Source organism: Psammomys obesus, unplaced genomic scaffold (assembly GCF_907164565.1).
Source record: "Psammomys obesus unplaced genomic scaffold, mPsaObe1.curated_primary_1811, whole genome shotgun sequence".
Classification (NCBI taxonomy): domain Eukaryota; kingdom Metazoa; phylum Chordata; class Mammalia; order Rodentia; family Muridae; genus Psammomys; species Psammomys obesus.
This window is the reverse complement of record NW_026596079.1, coordinates 4,635,192-4,659,252: the sequence shown is the minus strand read 5'-3', so window position 1 is coordinate 4,659,252 and position 24,061 is coordinate 4,635,192. Positions and strand designations below refer to the sequence as shown.

General features: G+C 43.6%; 1 protein-coding gene across 1 annotated transcript in view; it reads right to left on the bottom strand.

The window, feature by feature from the left end:
* Col22a1 (collagen type XXII alpha 1 chain) overlaps nt 1-24,061 on the bottom strand; it is a 211,613-nt gene that overhangs the window by 64,513 nt on the left and 123,039 nt on the right. The window contains exons 39-43 of the mRNA XM_055626482.1: nt 18,240-18,317; nt 6,768-6,803; nt 5,123-5,176; nt 3,985-4,029; nt 673-720 (exon numbers count right to left, since the gene is read on the bottom strand). Of these exons, the coding sequence (XP_055482457.1) occupies nt 673-720; nt 3,985-4,029; nt 5,123-5,176; nt 6,768-6,803; nt 18,240-18,317 (261 nt within the window). The remainder of the gene's footprint in view (nt 1-672; nt 721-3,984; nt 4,030-5,122; nt 5,177-6,767; nt 6,804-18,239; nt 18,318-24,061) is intronic.

Below are 24,061 nucleotides of genomic sequence, written 5' to 3'. Positions count from 1 at the left end.
AAACAATCTACTCTATCCATTAGCCCACTTTGTGTCTCTGGTTTCATATATGCACAACAGTAACATGAGTCATACCTACTTCATGAAATAAAAAAATTGAATAAATAATTTTCATCAAGCATTTCAACATTACTCTGCAGAGAACTTCTGTTCCACATCTTCACTGTCTCTTAAGGGAGTTCCCAACTGCATAGGGCCACTAAGTACTTGTAATGTGCCTAGTGTGTCCAAGGACCTAACTTTTGGTTGTATTTAATTTTAGGTAGATTCATGTGGGCACCGAAGAAATGAATCAGCTGTTAAGAGAATTGAGTGCTCTTCCCCAGAGCCCAGTTTGATTCACAGCATCAACACCATGGCTCACAACCAACTATAACTCCAGCTCCAGGAGATCCAGCACCCTTTTCTGGCCTCTGTGGGCACTACATGTAGATAGAGCATGTTCATACATGCAGGCAAAACACCCATACAACTAAAGCAAAAGAAGTAAATCTTTGATGCACGTGGCTGGTAGCTGTCATATTGGATCGTACTGATTTAACAGGTACAGGTCAGACAGTGAATTCATAATCAATGTTTTTGGTGTTGTTCTTAATACTATCAGATATTTGAGGGGGAAAATGTTTTGAGGCCCATATTCCCCCATCACTATGTTAAACACATGAAGTTTACCTTTACTAAGAGATTTATGTCCTCTGGAGACAGCAGTGAAGAAGGGCCCTGTCAAAGTAAAAATAAATAAGAGCAGACACACATGTAGGCAGATGGAATCTTTCATGCATCTTCAGAGAGTGAGTGGCCTTCAGAGTATAAGCTGTTTCAGTATTCATGGGATGCAAATAGGTCTAACACAGTCCCAAGCCTGAAGACTACCAAAGAGACTGCCAGAGCAGTAGCCACTGAGGCTTTCAAGCCCTGGACATATCTAAAGGACGTCAGGCCTTCTTGTTCCCAGTCTTCTCATGTTGTCACCTTTGTTCTCCCTCCTTGCCCTTATCAGAGCATAACAAGTCACAAAGATATGTGGAAAACAAGGGGACAGGGTACCTATAATTCACGTATCACGAATCTTCCAGATGGCCAATACCTTTTGCTGTTAATCATTCATGGTCTAGTATGACTGTAAACCAGTGTCTTTAGCTCTTATGGGTGAAAGAACATTTTCAACGACATATTTTATTCTGGGATGAAAGTCTTTGATCACCATCATCACATGGTGATGTAAGATATTTGAAGGTATGTAGTAAAATGCTGTAGCCACTGGACACACAAACCCACTGAGTTGGAGCATGCCGTGTGATGATTATAGCCACCCTGAAGCTCAGGAGAGGATGACTGTGCAGATTGCATTGGGCTCAAGGAACAGTTGGGGCAAATGAGAAGGAAAGACAACCCTTCCCAGGAAGAAGTACCATCAAGTATTCATTAGGAATTGGGAACCTCTGCTGCAAGCTGCAGATTGTGCAATGGGAAGGGGCAAAAACTGGACCACTCCCCAGGGCATGACTCCACCGCACACCATGGGAAGCATGGACCACCATCAGTCTACAGAAGTGGCTCTTGAACAGAGTAAGGCCTAGACAAATTTTCTAGAAACTTCTATTCTCCCTAGTGCAGAGGCTCCATCTCATCCCATAAATGACAAGCCATCTCACTGCTCTACAGAAGTTAATTGCTGGTGGCTAAAAAGGACTTTTGTTGTTTCCTGTGCTGAAAAGTTCAACTATTCAATCAGCTCTCTGAACCATTGTAAGGAGGTTTCTTAGAGACACAAGGCTAGAATAGCCCAGATTTGCAAGGGGGAGGAGCGGGGGGAGTGGAGTCACTAGCATGGCAAATAGAACCCATTTAGCATGCAGTTGCTAAAGATGTATCAAAGTGAGACACTTTCTCGCCTCCAGTTGTCAGAGTGAGACACTCTGGAGAAAAATCTGACCTTTCTGATAGCAATTTATTAACCTTTTAATTTAAAGGGGGAACGTTTTAGTTGAGATCGTTTATGTTTCCCTGAGAAGGTCATTTGGGTTGGGGGTGGGGCCATATAGCTTCCAGTGGGGCATTAGCAGGCAGCTGGCACTGTACTGTCATATCTTATACAGTCATTTGTGCTCTTTTAATATCTGGCATGAGCCCTCTGAACGTGTTGGGCATTATTCACAGAGGGCAAGTACAGACAACAGAAGAGCTTTGTGGTTATTTCATCGGGGTCTTGCTTGTATCACTTGTGTAACCCCCACGAGAGGCCTGAAGAATGTCACTTTGGCTTTTTATGGAAGGGGGAAACCTTAGGGCAGGGGACACAAGAGGCACAGCCAGGTGACATGGATGCCTATCAGGAGATGTTCTTATGCTTGAGATTAGGCCCAATTACCTTACTTAACACACGGTGGAATGTGCTAGGACAAAGAAGACATACACCCTATACCCACCCAGAGTCACCCTTACTCTTGCCCAGCTGCTGCTGCTGGGAGCACTGAGTAGAACTTCTGGGGAAGTCATATTGCCAGTGATTAACAAGGAGGTGCAGAGCTCAGGCCTTGCCTGAAGGTGAGATAGCTCTGCTGGCCACTCACTCTACAACTTCATGTGGGATTGGGTCAGTCAGATAAAGATAGAGCCGTCTGTTCTGTGGTGACCGAGACACAACTGACTATCCTGTCTGTTGTACTCTGCCATCTTATCTCTGCAGGGTAGTGTCAAGCTCTATCAAGTGGAGATGTGATTCAAACTTTCAATGCCTCTGGCCTGAATCTCACTCTTCTATCTGTTTCTGTTTCGCTGTGGCCTTGCCCTTCAATGACGACACAGCTTGTGAACAGCTTCTTTGGCTGCTATAAAGCTGAGTCCAAGGAGGGAAAGAGGTAAGTTATTTTCAGTTTCCAATGTGACTTATATTCATCCCTCTGGAAGTCTTCAGTGAAAAGTGTTATAGCCCCAGAGACAAAACAAGATCCCTCTCTTGCTCTCTTCTGTGGCCACCAGTTCTAACAAGACTGGGAGGGTTGTATGAGTCCACAGGTTCTATGCACCTTGGGCACTCATCTGAATCCATGCTTGGAAAGAAGAAAAGCAATCCCTCAGACCCAGATGAAGCTACTGTCCAGGTGAACAACTTGATTCCAATAGTAGAGTGTGGACTGAGTCTGCAGGCCTGAGACTCCTGTCTGATGGCCTCTCTCTTGAACCCTGACTACAATCTTCCAATGATCTTCCTCCTCCTAAAGTTACCTCTTCTACCCCTGGACATGATCAGTCCCATGAATGCTTCCCTAAAGGGGCTACAAATGAACTGGTTGCCTGGCTAAACTTTTGGGACTTCTCCACTGCCATTGTCAATTCAGGGCATGTCCGAGAAGACGGAGGGACTTGTACCTCAGGGACATCTCTTGGACCTCCAATTGGCTTGTGATCAAGCTAAGGACCTGTCAGTATCTCCTTAGGTTGTTAAGAGAGCCAGTCACCCATGCTTATCTGAAACAAAATAACTACATTTGGGTGTCTAAACAGTGCCAACAGGAAAACCAAGCAAAAAAACAGAAAATGGGCAGGTTAGAAATTTTCAGTGGATGCCACTATTGCCCAGTTTCTACACTAGTGCCATGCTCTGTCTTCTGCTCTAGTCACTGTATCTTAGGGCTAGCCTGCCTGCTACCCTATGGTTCACCTGGACTAAATGGAGGCCCTTTCAGGGGCCTGGAGGGTAAAAAGATGCTCACGTGTCTCAGGCCAGGCTTTCTGGCGGTGACTTTGAATCCATATCTCTCATCCCACCATCCTATCCAGTACCCGGCTCTATAAACAAGCAGGGTGGTACCCACAGCTCCCCACTATGGCTTATGCCTGGTTGCACTGCACCCCAAATCACTTCCCTCTGCCCAGTTTGTCCCCTTGTTAAAGCCTCTTGAACTGTCTCAATTGTACTTTATTTCTCGCTGACACCCTGACTAACAGTCAGCATTCATCCAGACCAGGCAGTTGACATACTGGTTTTCCAGGAGGCCCTCTTTCTCCTGGATTTCCTGGTACACCCTAAGAAAGGAAAGAAAGAAATCCATCACTGTGGTGATCAGGTCATCTCTTACTCTGCACATCCCCCTGAAGAACCTCTGCCTCTGCCAACTGTGACTTAGCTGGGGGGAAATTCACCCACCTCTGAAGATGGGCCATGGTTGAGCTTCCAAGAGACAGTGGTAAGTGTGTAAGAAGAAGTAAACCTTCCTTTAAGTCCCTTTCAGAACCTCAAATGAAAACCACCTTTTGCACATCTGTGCACTTGCAAACACACATTCACATACAAACCTGTCTTAATCTTTCAGTCCAAATATGAGGGGTAGGAATATCTTTGAAAAGAAAGTTATTTCACTGATGACTGGATACAAGAACATAAGAACAACAGGGGAGTAGTTAAGTCTGAATGTTGGGAAATAAGAACTACAGGAGCTTTCTTTTCTGAAACGGAACTCAAAAAAGGGAAGAGGGTTGTACTGTCCCTGCCTAATGGGGACAAAAGAAGCACAGACAGGCAGTGAGCAGTGAATACTGCTGATTACTGAAGCTAGGGATTTTTGTACTTTGATAACTCGTAGCTACCAAATTAATTCATTTTCTCAGTGAGTGTAGATTGAATGCCTCTGGGACCTGGCATGCTCCTGAGGATCAGGAACCTACAGATGCCAAACTCAAGGAGCTCGTATCAAAGGCCAAGAGATAAGGACAAAAAGACGACTGCCATTATAAATGGGTCTTATCCCAAGGAGCCTCAGCTGAGCCTGTGTAATTCCCTTGAAGAGAGGGGGCCAGAGCAGGGCCAGGAAGAAGTCCATGGAAGAATCAGACCCTATTTCATCAATACAGAATGACCAAGAAATAAGAGACAGTGAGTATAATCGTGACCAAGGATAATACACGTTTCTGAAAACATCGTAAAAATGTTTAAGAAATAAATCTGAATATTTCAAAAAGCCACAATTGACAGAAAATACAAAATACACAAACAAACATGCTGGGGCTTCTCAGAAATGTGACTGAGCAAGGATGGACAAGGGAGGCTAGGGGCTGATAGATGAGCGAACAGGGGAGACTCTAAACACTGACTAAACCCATGGCTTTTCTTCTTACTTACATCCTGACCAGCTGGTCCCTGAGGGCCGGGGAATCCAGGTAAGCCTCGAGATCCCTGATGAAAAAGAAAGACAGGCTCCAACTGTGAGAAGATAGGACTCACCTTGGCTGTGATTACAGGAATGCTACTGCATGGGGAGCAACGACTGGTGTGAACTGTCGTCAGCCTAACTGAATCTACAACCTCCTCAGAGCTGGGCCTCCAGAGATAACTGTGGGGATGATCACAGTCATGCTAACTGATGAGAGATGACCCATCTTAAGCACGGTCAGGGGATCTGGGGCTGTAGAAAATGAAGAGGGTGAGCGTAGCCCTAGCTTGCATGCACCCCTGTCTCCTAACTGTGGATGGAATGTGAGCAGCTGCTTCATGCCCCTGCATCCTTGTCTTCCCTGCTACAACAGGTTGCACTTGCACAGAGCTAAGACAATCTTTTCTCCCTCATGGTGCTTTTGTCAGGGTATGCTATCACAGCGGCATGGACAGAAATTTGACAATAATGTATGTGTCAAAAGCACTGTGCTCAAGCTGTTTTAAGCAGGATGTGCTCTGTGCAGACCTGTGCTCTATACACAGATATAATGTTCAGTAAACACTTCCCTGTGGAGAACCAGGTCTGAGCACCAATCCAGAAGGTCCTCCTATGCGCCTTGAGTTGCATAGCCAGCCCCATGAACTCCTAATTGGTTAAAAACATGTCCGTGCAGAAGGTCCAACAAAATGTTTGGCTCATGCATGACACTGACTACTTTCTATAACATCACTCCCATTATGTTGACATTTTCTAGGCAACATCAGAGAATGGCACAGATCTCATTCCCCTTAAATTTACAAGTGGAAAAATCAGCTCTTCAAGGAGCATTGGCTACCTGCTCTGTGGAAGCTGAAACTGCTGCCTCTGGGGTCTTTGAAGATCTCTATTCAAATGTACCCTTCCTTCAGAATCTCACCTTCCTCAGCATAACATACTTTGAAACCTCCTGGCCACGAGCCTCAACTATTCTGAGCTTCAGCATCTTCATCTAGATAGACAAGCAGAAGGCCACCTGTCTTCCTTAATCAGAAATCACAAATGAACATCGATTTAAAATGTGTGCACAGAGCCAGAGGCTGGGCATGATCCCAGCTCTGGATATGCAGCTCTTCAGCCCACGAGGTGACTTAAAAGCGGAAGACACACCAGCCAACATGCAATGAATGCTTGAAAGTAGCCACCAGCAATGGTAGCTGTTCCTGAGAACAAATGCATGCTGGGAGATCTTCTGTTGCATTAGCATAGACCTAGCTCAACAAATTTCCACAGTGGCTCATCGCTATGGCTGCCTTCATGTTACAAGTCAAGATAAATTCCCTCACATATTCTTGGCCCTGTGGTTGGGTAAAGCCAGAATTCAAAACCTGGTCTTCTGGCCATTTGGTTAAAGCCACTAAATTGGGGCTCTACTTCTGTCCTGGAGATGTATTAACAGGTGAATGCAGTCTCTGTGTACCCAACTATAAAATCCAGTGTGCTGGATTAAGCGACCCCCTCACTCCCTTCCTCCTCCTATGCCCATGCTCACATTTTGGAAAGTATGAAGAATTTCTAGTAACTTTTGATTGCCCCTAGTTGTGTTAAGAGTCTTCCATCTAAAGTATACTATACCGGGGGTCCTTTGTCTCCTGGTCGTCCTGAAGGGCCCTATGAAAAGAACAAACAGATTAACAAACAAAATAGGAATGCTCATTTCATGATTTAAACATGCTGTGGTCATTCTTAAAAAAGAAAAACAAAAAACCAGGCCCTATCATAGCCCAGGCTGGCCACAACACTATGTAGTTAAGGATGACCTTGAACTCTTGATCATTTTGCCTCCACTTCCAAAGTTCTGAGACTATAGACATGTACCACCAAGCTCTGTTTTGTAAAGAATATTGCTAAGCCATAGTCCCTCTATCCTTCCCTGAACAAGTGTCACTCACTGTTGCTCCCCCATGGTTCCTTGGTCCTGTTCCGCCCCTTCCACATACCTCTGGTGTGACCACGGTTTCCCATCTTATATACCTGTGGAGAAGTACTGGTTCTTCGTGCACGGGCCAGACTTTAATTTATCAATGAGCAACTCTCAGTTTTTCATGAACAGATCAGCCTGTGCCCTGAGCTGTTGCTACCAGATTGGTGTTTTCCTATGGAAGGCTGCCATGCCTTCATGAATGGAATCACCTTGTCACGCTTGAAAAGCCTTGCACGATGGAGGTAATCATGGCCCTGTCCTCAGCTCAGTATTCCCTGCATCTTGCTCTAGCAGCACCCAGGAGAGCATGATAAATATTCCCAAGAGGGAGAAGAGTTTTCACACAAAGGCTCCCGATCCCTTCATTGTGATGAAGGACCCAGTTCCCCTATTGCTTATGTCCCTGAGCTACCAGACAGCAGGTGACATCCTTTTAAGTGTACAGTGGAGCATCAAGGGAAGCAGAGATCTAAGGAGACAACAGAGAGGCAGAGCCCTGAGGGCATTAGGTCTGAGGTGGGGAGAAAGGTTTTAGGAGCTTTATAGAGGCAGGAAGTGAAGACAAGGGATCTTTGGATAAAGATGTTTCATACACACACACACACACACACACACACACACACACACCACTCCAAACAACAAACAAACATTGGGACATTTAATGGATCATAACAAAAACCCACAAACATTTATGTGATTTTTCTCTTTTTTTTCTGGAGAAACCATCACAGGCTTTGTATGACAGTCTCCATCACAGTGCCACACCCTGCTACTGAGTAGAGCATCCACCAATGATCTCTCCAGACACAAGCATTTCCACACTCTTTCTGCATGCACTGCAGACTGGGATGCAGCCTTCAGTGAGTGAGCATTTTTCTATGCAGAAGTATTCCAGCTAATAAAAGCTGGTGGAATGTGAATAGCATCCCTTAGCTAATGATGAGTTCTTATTATCCACTTCTCAAACTTTTATAGCACTCAGTAATGACTAAATCCTTATCCACACAAGAGGAGGACCAGCTAAATACATAGAGAGTTGTGTGAAGAAGACTTTCCATTATTGTTCTCTGGTGCCAGGAGGGTGACCAGATCACACACACACACACACACACACACACACACACACACACACACAATCTCTCTTTAGCCCCAGCTGGATGCCTGCATACTGGGTAGCTGCATCATTCATTTGATTTAGAGAAGCTGAAGTTGAAATACATTAAGTAACTTAGCTCAAGTCAAACAGGTGAAATTATGGGCTTAGAAGTCTCTCCTGCTGTATTTGGCTCTGAGGCCACTGATTCCTCTATCATAATGCATCATGCATCTGAATTTTGTTCTTCTCAGGTAGTTTCCAAAGGGACTGCAATATATTATTTAAAGAAATGTAATGAGGGCAGCCTGTCCTTGGCATGAGAAATGTTGCCATGTCATTTTTAGTGTTACTCTTTGTTTTCAAATTAAATTCCAACTTTGAAACCTTTACTCTGCTCATTAAGCCAGGTTCCAAATTACTATCTTATGCAACTTTGATGGATGGTCTTTGCATTTAAAGATACTCATTTCATGTCTTAGCTTTATCAAATATTAGCTGTTTAACTTTAAGCAAATTCTTTCACCTCTCTGAACTTCAGTTTATTCCATTACAGTACAAAGCTAGATGGTCACTTTTCCTCATGTTGATAGAAATAAAAGAAAATATAGAGTAGAAAAGCCACCTGGTGTCTGTACCACAAAAAGCATGCCCATGGCTATTCTCTATGACTTTCAGGGTTTTTGTGTAGTAGATGGAAATTAATACAGAAATGCATCAGAAACAACCGATAGAAGTGCAAAGAATAAGTCAGTGGGATGCTCAGATGCAAATGCAACACCTCTACCACATCTTTCTTCCCAAGACTCACAGACCATCACAATAGAGGGGACAGAAAGATTAGAAGATCAGGGAGAAGCGAGAAAAACAGTGTCTTCTGAATATGGCAGGACCACTGTGTGCTCATGAACTCACAGCAGACATGGTTGCCTGCATAGGATCAAGCCAGTGAACACTCCAACACGGAGGGAGCAGAAGGCCACGAGCCCCACCAGCTGAGGAACTATGAACTTCTGAGAAAGGACTAGGGAGTATTCTTCAGGGGTGTGGCTCCCCAACGCACTCTAGTGGAAAGCCTCACACCTAAATATATGGCTACCACAGCTGGAAACGGTGGGTTATGAACGATGATTTTTTTTTTCAAAAGAGGGCATAGATTTGAGATGGGCTGAGAGATGAATGTGGGAGGAGTCAGAGAGAGAGAGAGAGAGAGAGAGAGAGAGAGAGAGAGGACGAGTATGATCTAAATACATTGCATAAATGCATTTACTATTCAAAAAAAATGAATAAAAAATTTAAGTGTGTTTTGGAAGAGGACTGCAGAGTGATTTCCTTCCCAGTTTCTGAAGCCATTTTAAGATTTTGAAATGGTCCTAGGAGGGCACTTTTCTCAACAGTTGTTCCCCATATGATGATGTTATTTGAGCAAGTTATATGTTTACGTGTATATATATTATATATATATATATATATATATATATATATATATATATATAATCTAGATAACCTGTAAATTATATATGATATAACTATCGCACATATTTTCAGGATGGAGAAAATGGAGACAGTTTGTACATGACTTCACATAATATCCTAAGTTCCTTCATTTATACCGAGTAAATAAAGATAATTTATTTTAAAATAATGCTATGGAGGTGGAGCCTATCTGGAAGAAGTGGGTAGGTGCTGTAAGAGTCCTAAGGGCGAAAGCCTGGGCTTTATTCCATCCTGAACTGGCTTTATTCCTGGCTGCTGACATAGCGTAACCAGCTGTCTCCTGCTGCTTCAACTGTGAGCTAATACCACAGCCATTCATGAACAGCCATGATGGACTATATCTCCCAAACTGAGAGCCTGGAAAAACAAATCATTCTTCTTTTGTACTGCCTTTTTTTGGGCACCCCATCACAGCGATAAGAGGGGCAACTAACACATAATCTGATGTGGACATCCAAAAGGCATCTTAGTCAACACCCTCATTTCAGCCTTTGGTACCATTTTCCACCCACAGAAACTACTACTACAGTCAGAGATGCATAGTCAGAGATCTAACCAAAGCACATATGTGACAAACCTGGACCTCTATGCCACAGACAGCAAGGGAGTTACCAAAAGCTGCTAGGCTTGTGTCAGAGTCTCAGGGTCAACTTGCATAGGCTCCTATGGGAATAAGCTAAAACAACTTGAACGTTAAAAAAAAAAATTAAAACACCAAATGCATTTAAAACCCTGAGTTCTAAATATTCAAACAAAGGTCTAGTGGGCCATCTCTGTAAGATATTACATGGAAATCACTCACGGGAGAAGACCCAAGCATTTCCATTCAAACTAGGTATATAAGCTTCAGAGACAGATTGTAGGGAGGAAGCTCTTCTCTATAGAGAAACAGTGCAGCTAATAAAGACAGAAGAATTAACTGACAGAACTACCATAGCACCAATTTGCATCCCTTGATGTGTTAATTGATGGGGCTTTGGACATCAAAGAGTGTGAACATCACAGAAAGAGGCCCACCAGACATCCTACCTGCCTCCTGATGTGCAAAGGGCCATCTGTAAAGTCTTGCCAAAAAACATCAAACCTGAGTCTGATCAAGCCTCTGGACTTGAATACTAACTAATGAGAAATGCATGGGTGTTGGCTCCTGCTAAGCTAGCGTATAAGTGAATCCTGTTAGCAAACCTAAAACAACCCCGTAAACCAAAGAAGAAACCCGATGTCCCCTATAAACAAGTAGCAATTTTTTTTAAAAGAAAGGTAAATGGAAAACATACAATTTAGTCAAAGATCCCTTTGTAAAGATTGGGCAGTTGCCATTTGTTCACTTGGCTCTTGTTTCCAAAGGAGAGAAAAATCGATGAGCAGGGCACATGTGAAACAATTAAAAGGTGATTGGCAGCAGTATATTCGGCATGATGTTTTTCTCTGTGCGATGATGAGGCTGCACTAACGTTTTAAGAGTTCTATCTTTCATAACTATAGTCTATAAAATGTGTAGAGATATAATTATGTATTTCTGGGCATGATTCGAAATAAAAGAATCAAGAGATGATAAAAAGAAAATAGGGACCACTAACTGAGAGATCCTGGTGGGTGACCATTTTAGGGTTTATGTTGCTGTGACAAAGCATTGTAACCAAAAGAAGCTGGGGGTAGGGAAAGGGTTTACTCCAGTTCACAATTCCAGGCAGTCAGGGCAGAAACTCAAGTCAGGAACCTAGAGGCAGGAGCTGATGCAGAGGCCGTGAAGGATTTCTTCTTATTGGCTTGCTCCTCACAGCTACGTCTTATAGCAGCCAGGACCACCAGCATAAGATTGACACCACCCACAGTGAGCTGAGCCATACCACATCAATCATCAATCAGAGAAATGTACTATAGGATTGCCCTCAGGCCAATCTGCTGGGGGAGGCCATTTTCTCAAGTGAGGTTCCCTCTTCCAAAATAACTCTAGTTTGGGTGAAGTTGACATAAAAGCCAGTCAGCACTGAAGTCATATGGCTACCTGGGGTGGGGGGGGGAAGGTCATTGTATTAGTCTTCCTACTGTTGTTACAGCTATCATTCTGTATCATGAGAGAGAGAAGACGACAGAATAGGGAGGGGTACTAGTTCTCTTCTGTGCATGCCTACTATCGTATTTTGGGGGCCTGGTGTCTCTTCCGCAGGCACATCCTGTTTCTCTTCCTTGTGAAACTCCTTGCTCTTAACCTTTCACCTGTTTCTCTCTGAGTAGAGCCCCCAGATTTTCTTAGGCAGATTTCAGTGGCTCTTGGTATCTCTCAACCCTGACCTATTGAGTCCTGATCAGGTGGCACGGGAGTAGTTTGCCTCACACAAGGAGCATCATACCTTGGCTGGTTCTGGTTATGGGAGTTACTGTCCTCTGTCCCCAGCATGTAAGACACATCATAGGCATAAAGAAACAAAAGTTCTGGAACATATTAAACTTATTACACTTCCTTATGTATATATGCTAAGAGGAAGAAAGCTGATCAACTTTTCGAAAATGGAAAGGAGTGCAACACAACAGCAGAGATAAATGGAAGGAGGTGTGCACCCACATGCCAGACCACTGGAACTATCTGTCTTGTCAGTTTCTACTAGCTGCGCCTGTCAACAAGCACCACTCTAGTGTGTAGTGAGGTGTGTATGCATCCCCGTGTGCATTGGTGTTTGTACAAGAGTGATATATATCTGTATGTTTGTGGTGTGTAGACAAACTAAAGACAGAGATATGTGCAGACAAATATACTGTTAGGCAATTTTGTCATTGTGTGTATGTCCTAGAGTATCTTACAGAAACTAAGATGGGTATGGCAGCACTAAACAAAACAGTAGTTGGGGACTTCATGATACATGCCGTCCTTTGTTGGCTGGAGCATCCTTATGCAGAGGGAGCATCAGGCAGAGAAAGGGTGCCAGACTTTCTACACGACAGAGAACTAGAGCCAGGGAGAATCAAGAGAAACTGAGGTCCAGCCTGGGGAGGGCTGAATATCTCCAAACAGGCAAGAAGCGGTTCTTTCATGTCGATGGTTCAGAAGAATAGCTCTAGGTCTGCATTCTGGAAAGAGTACAGGGAACAGAATAGGAATCTAGAGACCCAGAAGTGAAAGAGATATATGGACACTTAGGAGAAGAGAGAGAGAGATAAGGAAGCATAGGAGTGCCAGGTGGGTACTTGACAAGGGCATGGGCTATTGAAGAAGCAATGACAACAGTATCAGCAGCCAAGACCTTTCTCTATCCAGGACCAAAAGCTTTTCCCTGTGATGACTTTGGCTTGTTCAACTAGAACTATCCAGGAGAGCTAAGGTCCCTGGCATGTCATGAAACATGCAGGTGCCTCAGACCCCCAAAAAGCAGAGACTGACCACAGTGCCTCCATCCAGAGTAAAACTCAACTTCTTTCAAGAGGCTCCCATGCCTCTCATGAGTAGTGGCAGGGCCAGGTGCCTAGAACTTCAGGTTATTTACCACAGTTTACCTCTTTCTACTACTAAAGGACATAGACAAAATCGGGCAGATAAGATATGGAAACAGAGAGAGAGCATTTGACTGGCCACATAAGCCAAGTTCAGGAGCAGTAATAGGCATAAAAAGACACAAGAAACATTGGAAACGGGACATATGAAGTGGACACAGCCCCTCTGTCCTCCTGCTGGAAGAGCCACGGAGACATGTTCTCAGAGTGCTGAGGGTTCAAGGTCAGCTTCTCATGCCCTTTACATGCCTTTAGGGGGATGGCGTCACATCTTCATGTCTGATTCCTCATCAGCAAGCAGTGATGGTCTCCCAGGCTGTTGGGAGGAACAAATGAGAATGAAAGAGGGAGAGCAGAGGCTTCTTCTCCGACTGCCTTCCAGATGCAGCTGATATTAGGTGGCATTGTTCTACTTCTCACACTGCAGTGGCTGTCAGCTCTATGATTTTTACGTTATTCCATAGAAACTACAGTAACGCACAAAGCACACTTGTGTAGCGCATTCAGATTGCTTCCTTTCCTGAAATCGGTGGGTCCTGGGCTTCCTGCCACTCTCTTAAGCTATCAAGCTGTTGGAGGGCTGTAAGGATGCCTCAGTGCACTTCCTCACTCCACACTAAGGCACATTGACTGGTTAAGGCACCCTAAAGCGAACTTCCAGACATTTCAGGCTTTGAAGGCTGACAAGCCGTGAAGTGGATTTTGATGACATCACAGCAGCAAAAGCAGGGTGCTGGGGATCATTACCAATAGCATCAGGCTACCTTCTCCCAGGTCCTATGACGGTGGTGCTGAAATTCCTGGCACTTGGTCCTTAGGGAAAATGATGGTCAGAGCAGGAAAGAACTTGTCCTGGGTTATGTGGCTGTCACTGAGAGCTTTGTCCTTACAGAGGTCCTTGTATTAAACCCATGAGCACTTTTTGATCTTCCAAAAGCCTGAATGAGCTCATGCTTTAGCTTTTAAATCTTGCCAAAGGAAGATCAGAGACGACTTGAAGATGAAAAGAGTAAGCCCCTGCACTGCCATACTGCCTCCTGTCTGCTGCTGGAGCAAGGGTCAGCAGACCAGCCCCTGGCTCCCTTCCAGGAGGTAGCAAAGTCTATCAATGATAAAAGGCTTGGTCCCCAAGCTCAGGAAGCAGAAGGCAGAAAATAACTTGCAACAGGATCTTCCCATATTCCTGTCCAAGGGCTTCTTTAGCCAGAGGGCCATGTGGTGCTCTAGCCCAAAGCCCAGCTGACAGTTCCCAGGAGCAGCTTTCTAGCTATGTCTCTCTTGTTCTTTTTGCAGAAGGCCTCAGAGTACACCATGTAGCCACCATGTAGTCAGCACAGAAGGGCTCTGCTGCCCACAAGGCGCATCTGCCCGATTGTAAACTCTACCTAGGCTCTCTTCTGGTCTCTGATTCTCTCTGTCACTCTCTAAGAGCAAACTTCTAATATCTCTCAAATGAGGTGGGTTGGGATACCCACCTTAACTCTGAAGGATAATCTGCCTTTCCTAGGAGTATAATGCTGGTTATGATCCTTTGCTTCCCAACGTAGAAGAGAGAGAGAGACAGACATAGAGAGAACGAGAGAGAGACTGGACTGCTCAGCAAAGATCCATGTTCCCCAATAAACTGACACATCCCTTCTTCACCTCCATCACACACCGACTAGCAGCAAGTCCTTGAACCTCCCATGCAGCTTCGCAGGACATCCCCAGCCTCGCCACTGGCCAGTGAGATTTATGGTAATGAAATACGGTTCCATCCACCAGGAAGCTTTTAATAAGCCCAAGTGGTAGAAATGCACTAAAGAGTTGATTTACAGCCTCTTAGCTGCAGCCAGCAAATTACATTTCCTGTGGAATCGGTTAGGCAGGAAGACATTTCATGGTGATTTCAGCTGGCTGGATTTGGGGTGAACAGTGCCGCCTGTGTTGCCTGGCTGTGTAAAGATGAGCTTGATGTGGTGTGTTGTTGAGGAGTGGACGGGACACAGAGGGACAACCACTCAGTGTGGTGTTTCCCTTTCTGAAGATCAACTCTCACAGAAATCAAATTCCTACTCCCAGGGAAAGGGGCCCTTCTTAAAGGGCTTCAGAAATAAGAAGTCTGGGCTACTATTTCTTATCCTTTGTTTCTTCCAGTTACTAGACACCAAAATAATGAGCTTTGGTTTTTGGAAATTCAAGCTGAAATTTTCTGTTACAAAAAAAAAGGCAATTAAATCAGACAAGACTTCCCCAAGGGAATTCATTTGCTCCTACCACAGTGTCTGTGGAAGCCAGAAAGACCCAGAGAGCCCTTGTAATTCTGCCACCTTGAAGGAGTCCTCCTTGCTAGTAGGAGACATAGCCAGGCCTGTTGGAGAGCTGAAGAATAGAGAGCCGTGTGTGAGGAGAGAGGCATGACTCACACATATGAAGACTACAGATAAAAGCAAAGGGGAGTTTTATTTTCTGCGCTAGGATAGATAATAAGTTAGATCCCTCTCCTTATTGTTTGGGAGTTACATATGCAGAACTGTGTCACTTGGTCTAGGAACCAACAATGACCAACACAGCAAGGTGTTCCCAAAGCTGCAACGGGGCCACATATATCTTAGCGGCAAGAAAAACTGTCCATTTGGACTTCTTAAAGCATGCTCAGCTGCTCAAAAGGAGAGAATTTATGCCTGGTATTGTAAATGAGCCAACTATCCAAAGCGGTAAGGCATGGACTCACTATTGCCACTATTTCTAACTGCAAAGAAATATTTATTCTTATACCCAAAGACAACTGTAGCTCTCAACCTGCACCAAAGAAACTTTTTTTTGCAGCAGACAATCTAGCAGTCCACAACTGGTCAAAATGCAGAGAACATCTGACCGTAGGATGCCCGACCTCAAGCGATCCATATGCAACACAACTCCTCCCACCAAAGGCTCAGAGCATGTTGTGGAAGATGGGGTGGAGGTGGGGATTATAAGAGTCTAGGGATCAAGATGTCTACTGGAAGAGTGTGTCTTTTATATATGACAGGGAAGTTGTACCCAGGAAATCTCAACAATATGGTGGATATGGAAATCCCTAAATGAAGAAATATGGGGAATTAATAGTTATCTAATACCAAGTAACCAGCCCTAAACAGAAACACCCAAGCAACTCTAACTGAACTCAGTAGGCTATACTTACTCACACACACACAGACAGACAGACACACTCCTCATAACAATAATAAAGACAAGAGGTCATAAACGTGGCAAGGAGAGTGAGATGGACGCAGAAGAAGTTGGAGGGAAAACAGTGCGAATACGGAACTCTATATGAAATTCTCGATTAAAATAATAAAAACAAAGGTGTTACTTAAGATCTTTCTGATTGCGGTCTGTGTTTTCCAAATGTGGAGAGAGCATAGGCTGGGCTGTGCGCTTGTTCTATTTCTAGCCAGGTTACGTTTAAGCAGGATGAGGTCGGCCTGGGCACATGGCTTAAAACAATAATTATACGTGGGTACTTGAGCTATTCCAAGGCTTAGCTGAGTATTTATTTGAGTTTCTCTCAAGTAATAGTAAGACATGGCTGGCTGTCAAGAAGAAAAAAAAATGCGGTTGAAGCTGAATCAATATTCTGCCTTTAGCAAAGAAGAGAACAGATGGGAGAAAGAAAAAAAAAAAACACCTCAGATTGAAAATTGTCCTTAAATTTTGAAAGCTATCACTCACTGACAGGGGGGGAAAAGACACACTTCTGTGGTGGTGAAAAGACACAAAACATGATTCTATTCTCAAGAAAAGCAATGCAGTGCTTCACCAACAACAATTCTAAATTTCAATGCCATGTGTCCTGGCTTTGGACATAGTGAGCCTTCTTCAGGGGATGGCTGGCTGAGGACAAGAATGAGCCTCCACTGGATGATCATGTATAACTCAGAAACAACAAAGCTACAAGTGCCATGGGTCTTAAGAGCCTGTACCTACCACTAGATGCTGTAAACTACCTAAAACGCACAACATGAGGGTTGTCTGTGGATTCCATTTATGGTCTCACCTTTAACAGTTAGAGGAATCAAGGTAATTTTTTTTTCCTGAAATATACAAAACCACAATGTTTCCCCAGACCATACTCGTTCCCCGGCACAAGTTTATTGGCTATGAATTTGTTATTCAAAGTTTGCTCCATAGCTCTTTTTTTTTTTAAACAAACATTGGGTGAAATCACACTAGCTGTAGCTACCTGCACAATTCTGGACACATCGATATGGCATCATGAAAAAGGGAAGGCCTCTTAAGAGCCCACCCGGCCTTGAGGAGCTATAGACACTTGCTGGGAAAAGAAGCCAGACTCCACAGTGGCAATCACTTGTGCAGTGAGCCCCCTTTCTCAAGGAAACAAGCCCACAGCTGTGATCACACAGGTGACCATAACTAAATACAGCTGTGTGACAAGCAAGAGATGTGGAAACAGAAGGATGACTTGGTGGGAAGAAGGGGTTCAGTGGAAGGAAGAAAGTAAAGGAGAATGTGAGGAATATGACCCAAGTACGTTATATATATTTATATTTTTATATATTTTATATATTTCACATGAATACAAAATATATTCATATGTGTGTTTTATATATGTACATCTATATGTATACATTTAATACCAATATTTCATATTATATATTTTATAAAGCTACATATTTCATATGTTAAATATAGTCATATATTATATAAACATGTACATATTTTATATTTATATATTATATTTGTATATATTTCATATGTATGCAATGGAATTATGAAAGAAGATATACAAAATTGCCCTTGTTTTGAATCAGACCCATGTATTAGTCTAAAAGTTGCATTTTTCTTATTCCCATTAGAAGTACAACAAATTCTGTACCAAACACAGCCAGTTATACAGACCCTGCATTCAGTGGACCCAAGGATCCATAACCCACTGCCATATCAGCAGAAACAGGACTGCCTACAACTATCTCTGCAGGGACTTATGCTGTAAGACTTCCAAGAGAGCTAGCAGGGTTTTGCAATGTGATCCAACAATGATGTTAGCTGAATAAGGACTCACGGGTGGACCAGCAGCTCCGATTCCTGGGTCGCCACGGCTTCCTGGAGAGCCAGGGATCCCAGGTGTTCCTCGGTCACCCTGGGGGACAGAAAGATGGGATGAATGAGTCAGTGCTGGCAAGATCAGGAACAATGTTTAAGAACTATGCTTCTCACAGAATCCTGACTCTTGCTCCATCATCTCCTCAGCAAGCACCTGTCCTTCATGCTCCATTCCAGTATGCACTAAAGGAGCTCATCTTCTCTCTTGGTCCAGCATTACATGGGCCAGAAAGCCATGATTGTGGTCACATACTTCTCAAAACTCCCCCAACTTAAACATGACCCCAACCATGATTAGACAACTAAGACCACTCCCCATGTTGGAGACCACATATCTACTGTGATTATCATACCTCCATTCCAAGAACACATGCACTCACATTTCAACTCAGATCCCATATCATCAATAAATAAATGCATCAATGTTTCAAGACTTTCCCAATACCTGCATATTGTGATTAGCTCTTTTGGGTGTGGCAGAGGCGGCCTTAAAAGGTATCTCAAGTAAGACCATTGCTTCTGAGCATCACAGCCAATCACACGTTGCCGTCTCTCCTAGAAGGAACTCCAGGTTCCAGCTTCCAGTATTTTAACTCCCTTGGTCTCAGAGAAAGAAGAATCTCTGCCCAAGCCTGACTCTGAGTGGGTAGCAATCCCCCTGGTGCTGACTGGCATTTCCAATCTTGGATCACCCTAGGTTGCAGAAATATTTTGATTTTGGGTGCCTAACGGCTAATGAATTTGTCTGCTGTGCCTCCCTGACTGCACAGGCAATGTTAGAAAATGCAGTTTGCCTGGAACTGTTTCTCAGAACCCAAATTCAAAATATACATCACCACATTATATAAGGGATTGCCCTCCTGTATCTCTGGACTGACAATGCAGTAGCAGGCATCCTTCCTCAGTCCACTTAATATCCCTGGGATAAGTCAATTTGTCTGACAAAAGGAAACATCCCAAAAGCTAGTCACAAAGAGCCAGAGAAATTATGCTTGAAAAACTGACTCTAGGAAACACTGATTTATTAACATGTTTTTAAGCATTTAAAGTATTTTTAATAAGCAGGCTACTGGAAACCTTTGCATTTGGGGACTTTAAGAAAGCAATGCTGATTATTGAGCAAGAAATCATTGCTGCTGTTGGTTTCTGGGTACAACAGCCACATCAGAGCCAAACAGCATTTCACAGCACTCTTTCCCATCTGCCAGGCCCTACAGCCTTTCTTCCTGCTCTTCCACTGTGTTTCCTGGTGTGGGAAGACGATATAGATGTCCTTTACAGCTGATGCTCACATTCCTCTATCTCCAGAATTTGTACAGTTATGAGTCCCTGCATTAACAACTGTCCACAGCATGAAGAAGCTTCTCTGACCAAGGCTGGATATCCACAGTGGATATCCCTACTTCCATATGCACACAGGAAGCCATAGTTGTGCTAAGTAGGTTAATTGAAGAAAAAGAAGAAGAAGAAGAAGAATACATGAAGTTGAAATGGGTATGTATTGGGGAGCCTAGGAACAGATAGGATCAAGATAAATTGTATACATGTATGAAATTTTCAAATAAAAATAAAAGACATCATTCAAAAACAAAGAAGAAAAGTCATTCTTCTAAGGTGATTTGTCTTTCCCACTCCTGTGAAGACTATAGTTAGATATGCATTTAGCTAACACATATTGTCTGTCCCAAGTAAGCGGAGACCTAGGCTCCAGTCCTGACCTGCAATTCAGTTATGATGTCTGCTTACAATCAGTATTTTGTGCTAAGTTTTAAAGGAGAGTAACAAACAATGAAGATGGGAGGAACGGGGTTTACAAAAACATAGGAATCAAAACCCAAATCCCTCACTAAGCCTCTTACTACCTGCCGTTTCTCTTCCTTGTCCTTCCAAGCCCATTGTGGCTATGCCACCAGCCATTGATGATCCCTGAGAATCAGATCATCCATTATCCTACCCTTAACTATTCTACTAGACAGATCCTAATTGCTCTTCAAATTCCTATTTAGTGCATTTGATTTCTTTAGGATGATATGGTATGGCTAGGCCTGGGAAGCAAATTATACTTTGGATCTAGGAAATCTAATTGAGCTAAGGGATCAAGAAGTTAAATAAAGAAACGGGCACGAACCTGACCCATTCACCTGCCACCAGTTCTGACAAGAGTGAGGAGGGTCAGGTAGGAATATCGCAAACATAATTGAGTGACTCTTGGTTTGGCCCCAGGATAATGTCCTGCTCCTACTGTCTCCTTGGGAAGGACTCTAAACCTTAGGATCTTCATCAATAAAATAGTAAAATTATACCAAGCTCCCCTGCGGCTTACATGTAATCTTTTAGAAGGAAAGTGACTATAAAGCTGAGAGACAACCCAAGCACTGCAGTAATGATGTTACAATTTTACCACAAGAGTTAGGAGAAAGAAAAATTAGATGGACACACAAAAAAAAAAAAAAAAACAAATAAATCCACTTTTTCTGTACCTTAGTTTTGCCCTAAAGTGACTGATGCAGATTCCCTGCTGTACCTAGCCTCCAGTTCCCCTTCCAAGGCCATGTTCTATGTAAGTCAGTAACCCTAATACTTGAATAACAGGTCACAGCATGAACCTATATTCTTCCGTATTGTTTCTGCCCCCTTCATCGTAGTTTTAACGAGAAATGTCCTCCACAGGCTCATATATTTGAACATTTGGTCCCCGGTTGGTGGTAGTTTGGGAGGGTTATAGAAACTTTAAGAAGTGCAACATTGCTGGAGAAGCACCTCGCTAGGGTGGGAATGGGGTTAAGGTTTTGTGGATGGTCCCCACTTCCTGTTTCTTTTCTCTCTTCCCAGTTCTCTTCCCCTACCTCCTCTGCTTCCCGAGTCTGGATAAAATGTGATCACTCTGCTTCCAGTGAGGCTGAACTCACGCTCTGGCTGTCATGCCTTCCCCAAGATAAAGGAAAGGACTCAATCCACTCTGGAACTGCAAACCAAAATAAATTCTCTCCCCGTGACTTGCTTTTTGTCATATTATTCTGTCACAACAATAGCAAAGTAACAGACACTTCCCTGCTTCCTGCACATGGCACTGCATCTGAGAGCGTGCTTAAGCTTCCATGATCTGAACTCCCCAAAACTGACCCATCCACTGCGTTGGTCTAGTCATTCCCTTTCCACAGAGCTGCTTATCCCACTTGTCCTGTCCCTCCCTCCCTCCCCCCTTCTTCCCTCTCTCCTTCCCTTTCTGTCTGTCTGTCAGATTTCAGGCATTTGTACACATCTTCATTAATCTTCTCCCTGACTTCTTGCTGTTCATGTGTCCAACTCACTTCTGACTTCCCTGTAAACAGCATCAAAGTAGACTCCCTATTCATTTGCCTATTTGACAAAATTTACCATTACATATCTCAAATGAGTTAGACCCGATGTAGGATAGACATCTCTGTATCTCTGCATCAAGTGTCTGGCTTAAGGCCTGATGCTGGTGGCTTTAATGCCCTCTTCCTGGATGCAGGAACAAACAATCCTTCACCAGCCACATTATGACAGACACTGAATTTTGCCTTCCCCAAAAGAAGCTTCTTTCCTATACCCCAGAGAAAAGAATGTGCTTGAAAAGCCTCCCTGACCCAACTGAGCAGCAGTGAGTACATGATTGATTTTCTGCACAGTGGCCAGGTCTGGCTCCATCTGTGTCTATAGCCTATTGTGATGCTAAAAATTCCCCCAAGAAACCACTTCCCAGCTTAATGAACAGACACTTTTAGAAAATGTCCCCCAAAGGACACCGAAATAAACGTAGCACTTTGTCATCAAGAGCAAGAAGGCCAGTCAGTAAGAAGGAACAGAGCCCATAGGCTAACGAATGGGGCCCACATTCCACAGAGGAGTATGTGAGGAAGGCTGCAGTTCTGCAGGGAGATGGCAGTTACAGAACAATGACTGTGCACCATAAGATCATTTATCTCTCAAGGAGACCTTTCCGTGTCAAATATTCTTTACTCCTTGAAACAGAAAAGCAACAGAGTGTCTCAGAATGCTAAAGCCATTTGCTTTCTTTCCAGTCATCCACCTTGTAGTCAGCCAGGCTGGAATTCAGAATATGTTCCCCATGAAGCCCAAACATGTTCACTGTGCAGGAATAAGGGTCGCTCACTACGAGTTGCCTGTGATTACCAGTGACCAGGAGCCATTGAGATGTGATGATGGGAACTTATTGATTGCCTCCTGGTCTCATGAGGTATATTCTCTCAACACCTGGGACATGGCTAGAGATCTCTCTCCCCCTCTCTCCTTCCCTTCTCCCTCACATCCTTTCCTCTGTGTTCCCTTTGAACAATACATTCTCCAAACAGAGATGCCCTTGAATTTCAACATACTTTCAAACGCCTTGACAGTGGGAACCCTCATTCCCAAACATTATGGCTAACACATCTGCACATCATCAACAATGGAATAAGTGTATAGTTAAGGGGAGAGGATGGTCCAGGGGCAGCATGACCTACCCTGAGCCCCAGTAATGCTGAAACTGCTCAGCAACTTTGGGTCAAGATTCTGAATCTCTCTGCATTTCCTGATGCTTATCCTGGATCCCACGTGACTTTCTCCAACAGAGAGTTCATAGATCAGATATAAGGTACCTAGGTGAACACCTTCCTGTTGCAATAGTAAATCTGAAGCCACAGGATGCTAATGTTTCTCTTTTGAACTGGTGTTAGTGAACCCCTACACTAGAAAACTATTTCTTATAGATATGGTAACATGTTCCTTTCCCCCCACACTCTACTTGAAAGAAAGAAAACAGTGTATTTATGGTTCTATTGTTAAGATCCCAATATACAACTGCAGAATAAAAAGAATGTAAAGTGTCGCCCACTGTCAGATAAAGGTTATATGTAATTACAGTGGAAAATGAGACAAGTCAAACCATTTACTTTTTGACACCCCGTTTTTGCTCCTGAAAGGCTTATCAATGTCCTCTGGGTTCTGAAGGTCTTTTCTCAAGACGGAAGGGTCAGCGTGCTTGGGCAAGGAAGGTGAATCCAGACAGGGCTCACCAATGACAGACAGCCTCCCTCATACAATACTGACAACCCCTCAGAAAATGTGCAGCTGACATGCATTTACTACCATGTAGATAATGCTCCCATGTAGGAAAACGCTTGATCATAGGTAATGCAATCAAATCACCAGACTGCAAGCAAATTAGTAGAGTGCCATCTCACCTACTGGAGATTTAGGGTAGTTGTAGATAGCGCCTGCTTGAATAGGGAGAAAATTATGAAGCCGAGATCTCTGTTTTGCTACTGTCGACATCTATGGAACCTCATGCCAGATATTAGTCTGGTGAGCTTCTCACATACTAGTTTTAATTCAACTCACATACAATTTTAAATTCAATTCATTCTGTGTCCCAAAGACACAACTACAAAATAAAATGAAAAAACAGGGGAATGGTCTCCAGTCAGGTGGCTGGACTGTAAGGCTGGGAATAAAACTTCCAGTCTCAAAATAATATATGGAAACTTAAAATACCATCTTGGATGGAAGGGAGTGTGCTTCAGAAAGTGCTGGCAGTACCAGAGTGATTTGGTGGATGACAAGACCACGGTATATAAGATACATAAGAATATGTTCTTCACAGGCAACTTCCCAGAGACTCATACTCCAACCAAGGACTATCCGTGGAGATAACCTAGAACCCTGACAATGCAGCCACTTCTGATGAGAACTGATAGACTAAGAGCAGAAAGAAGGACCTCCCCTATCAGTGGACTTGGGGAGGGGCATGCATGCAGA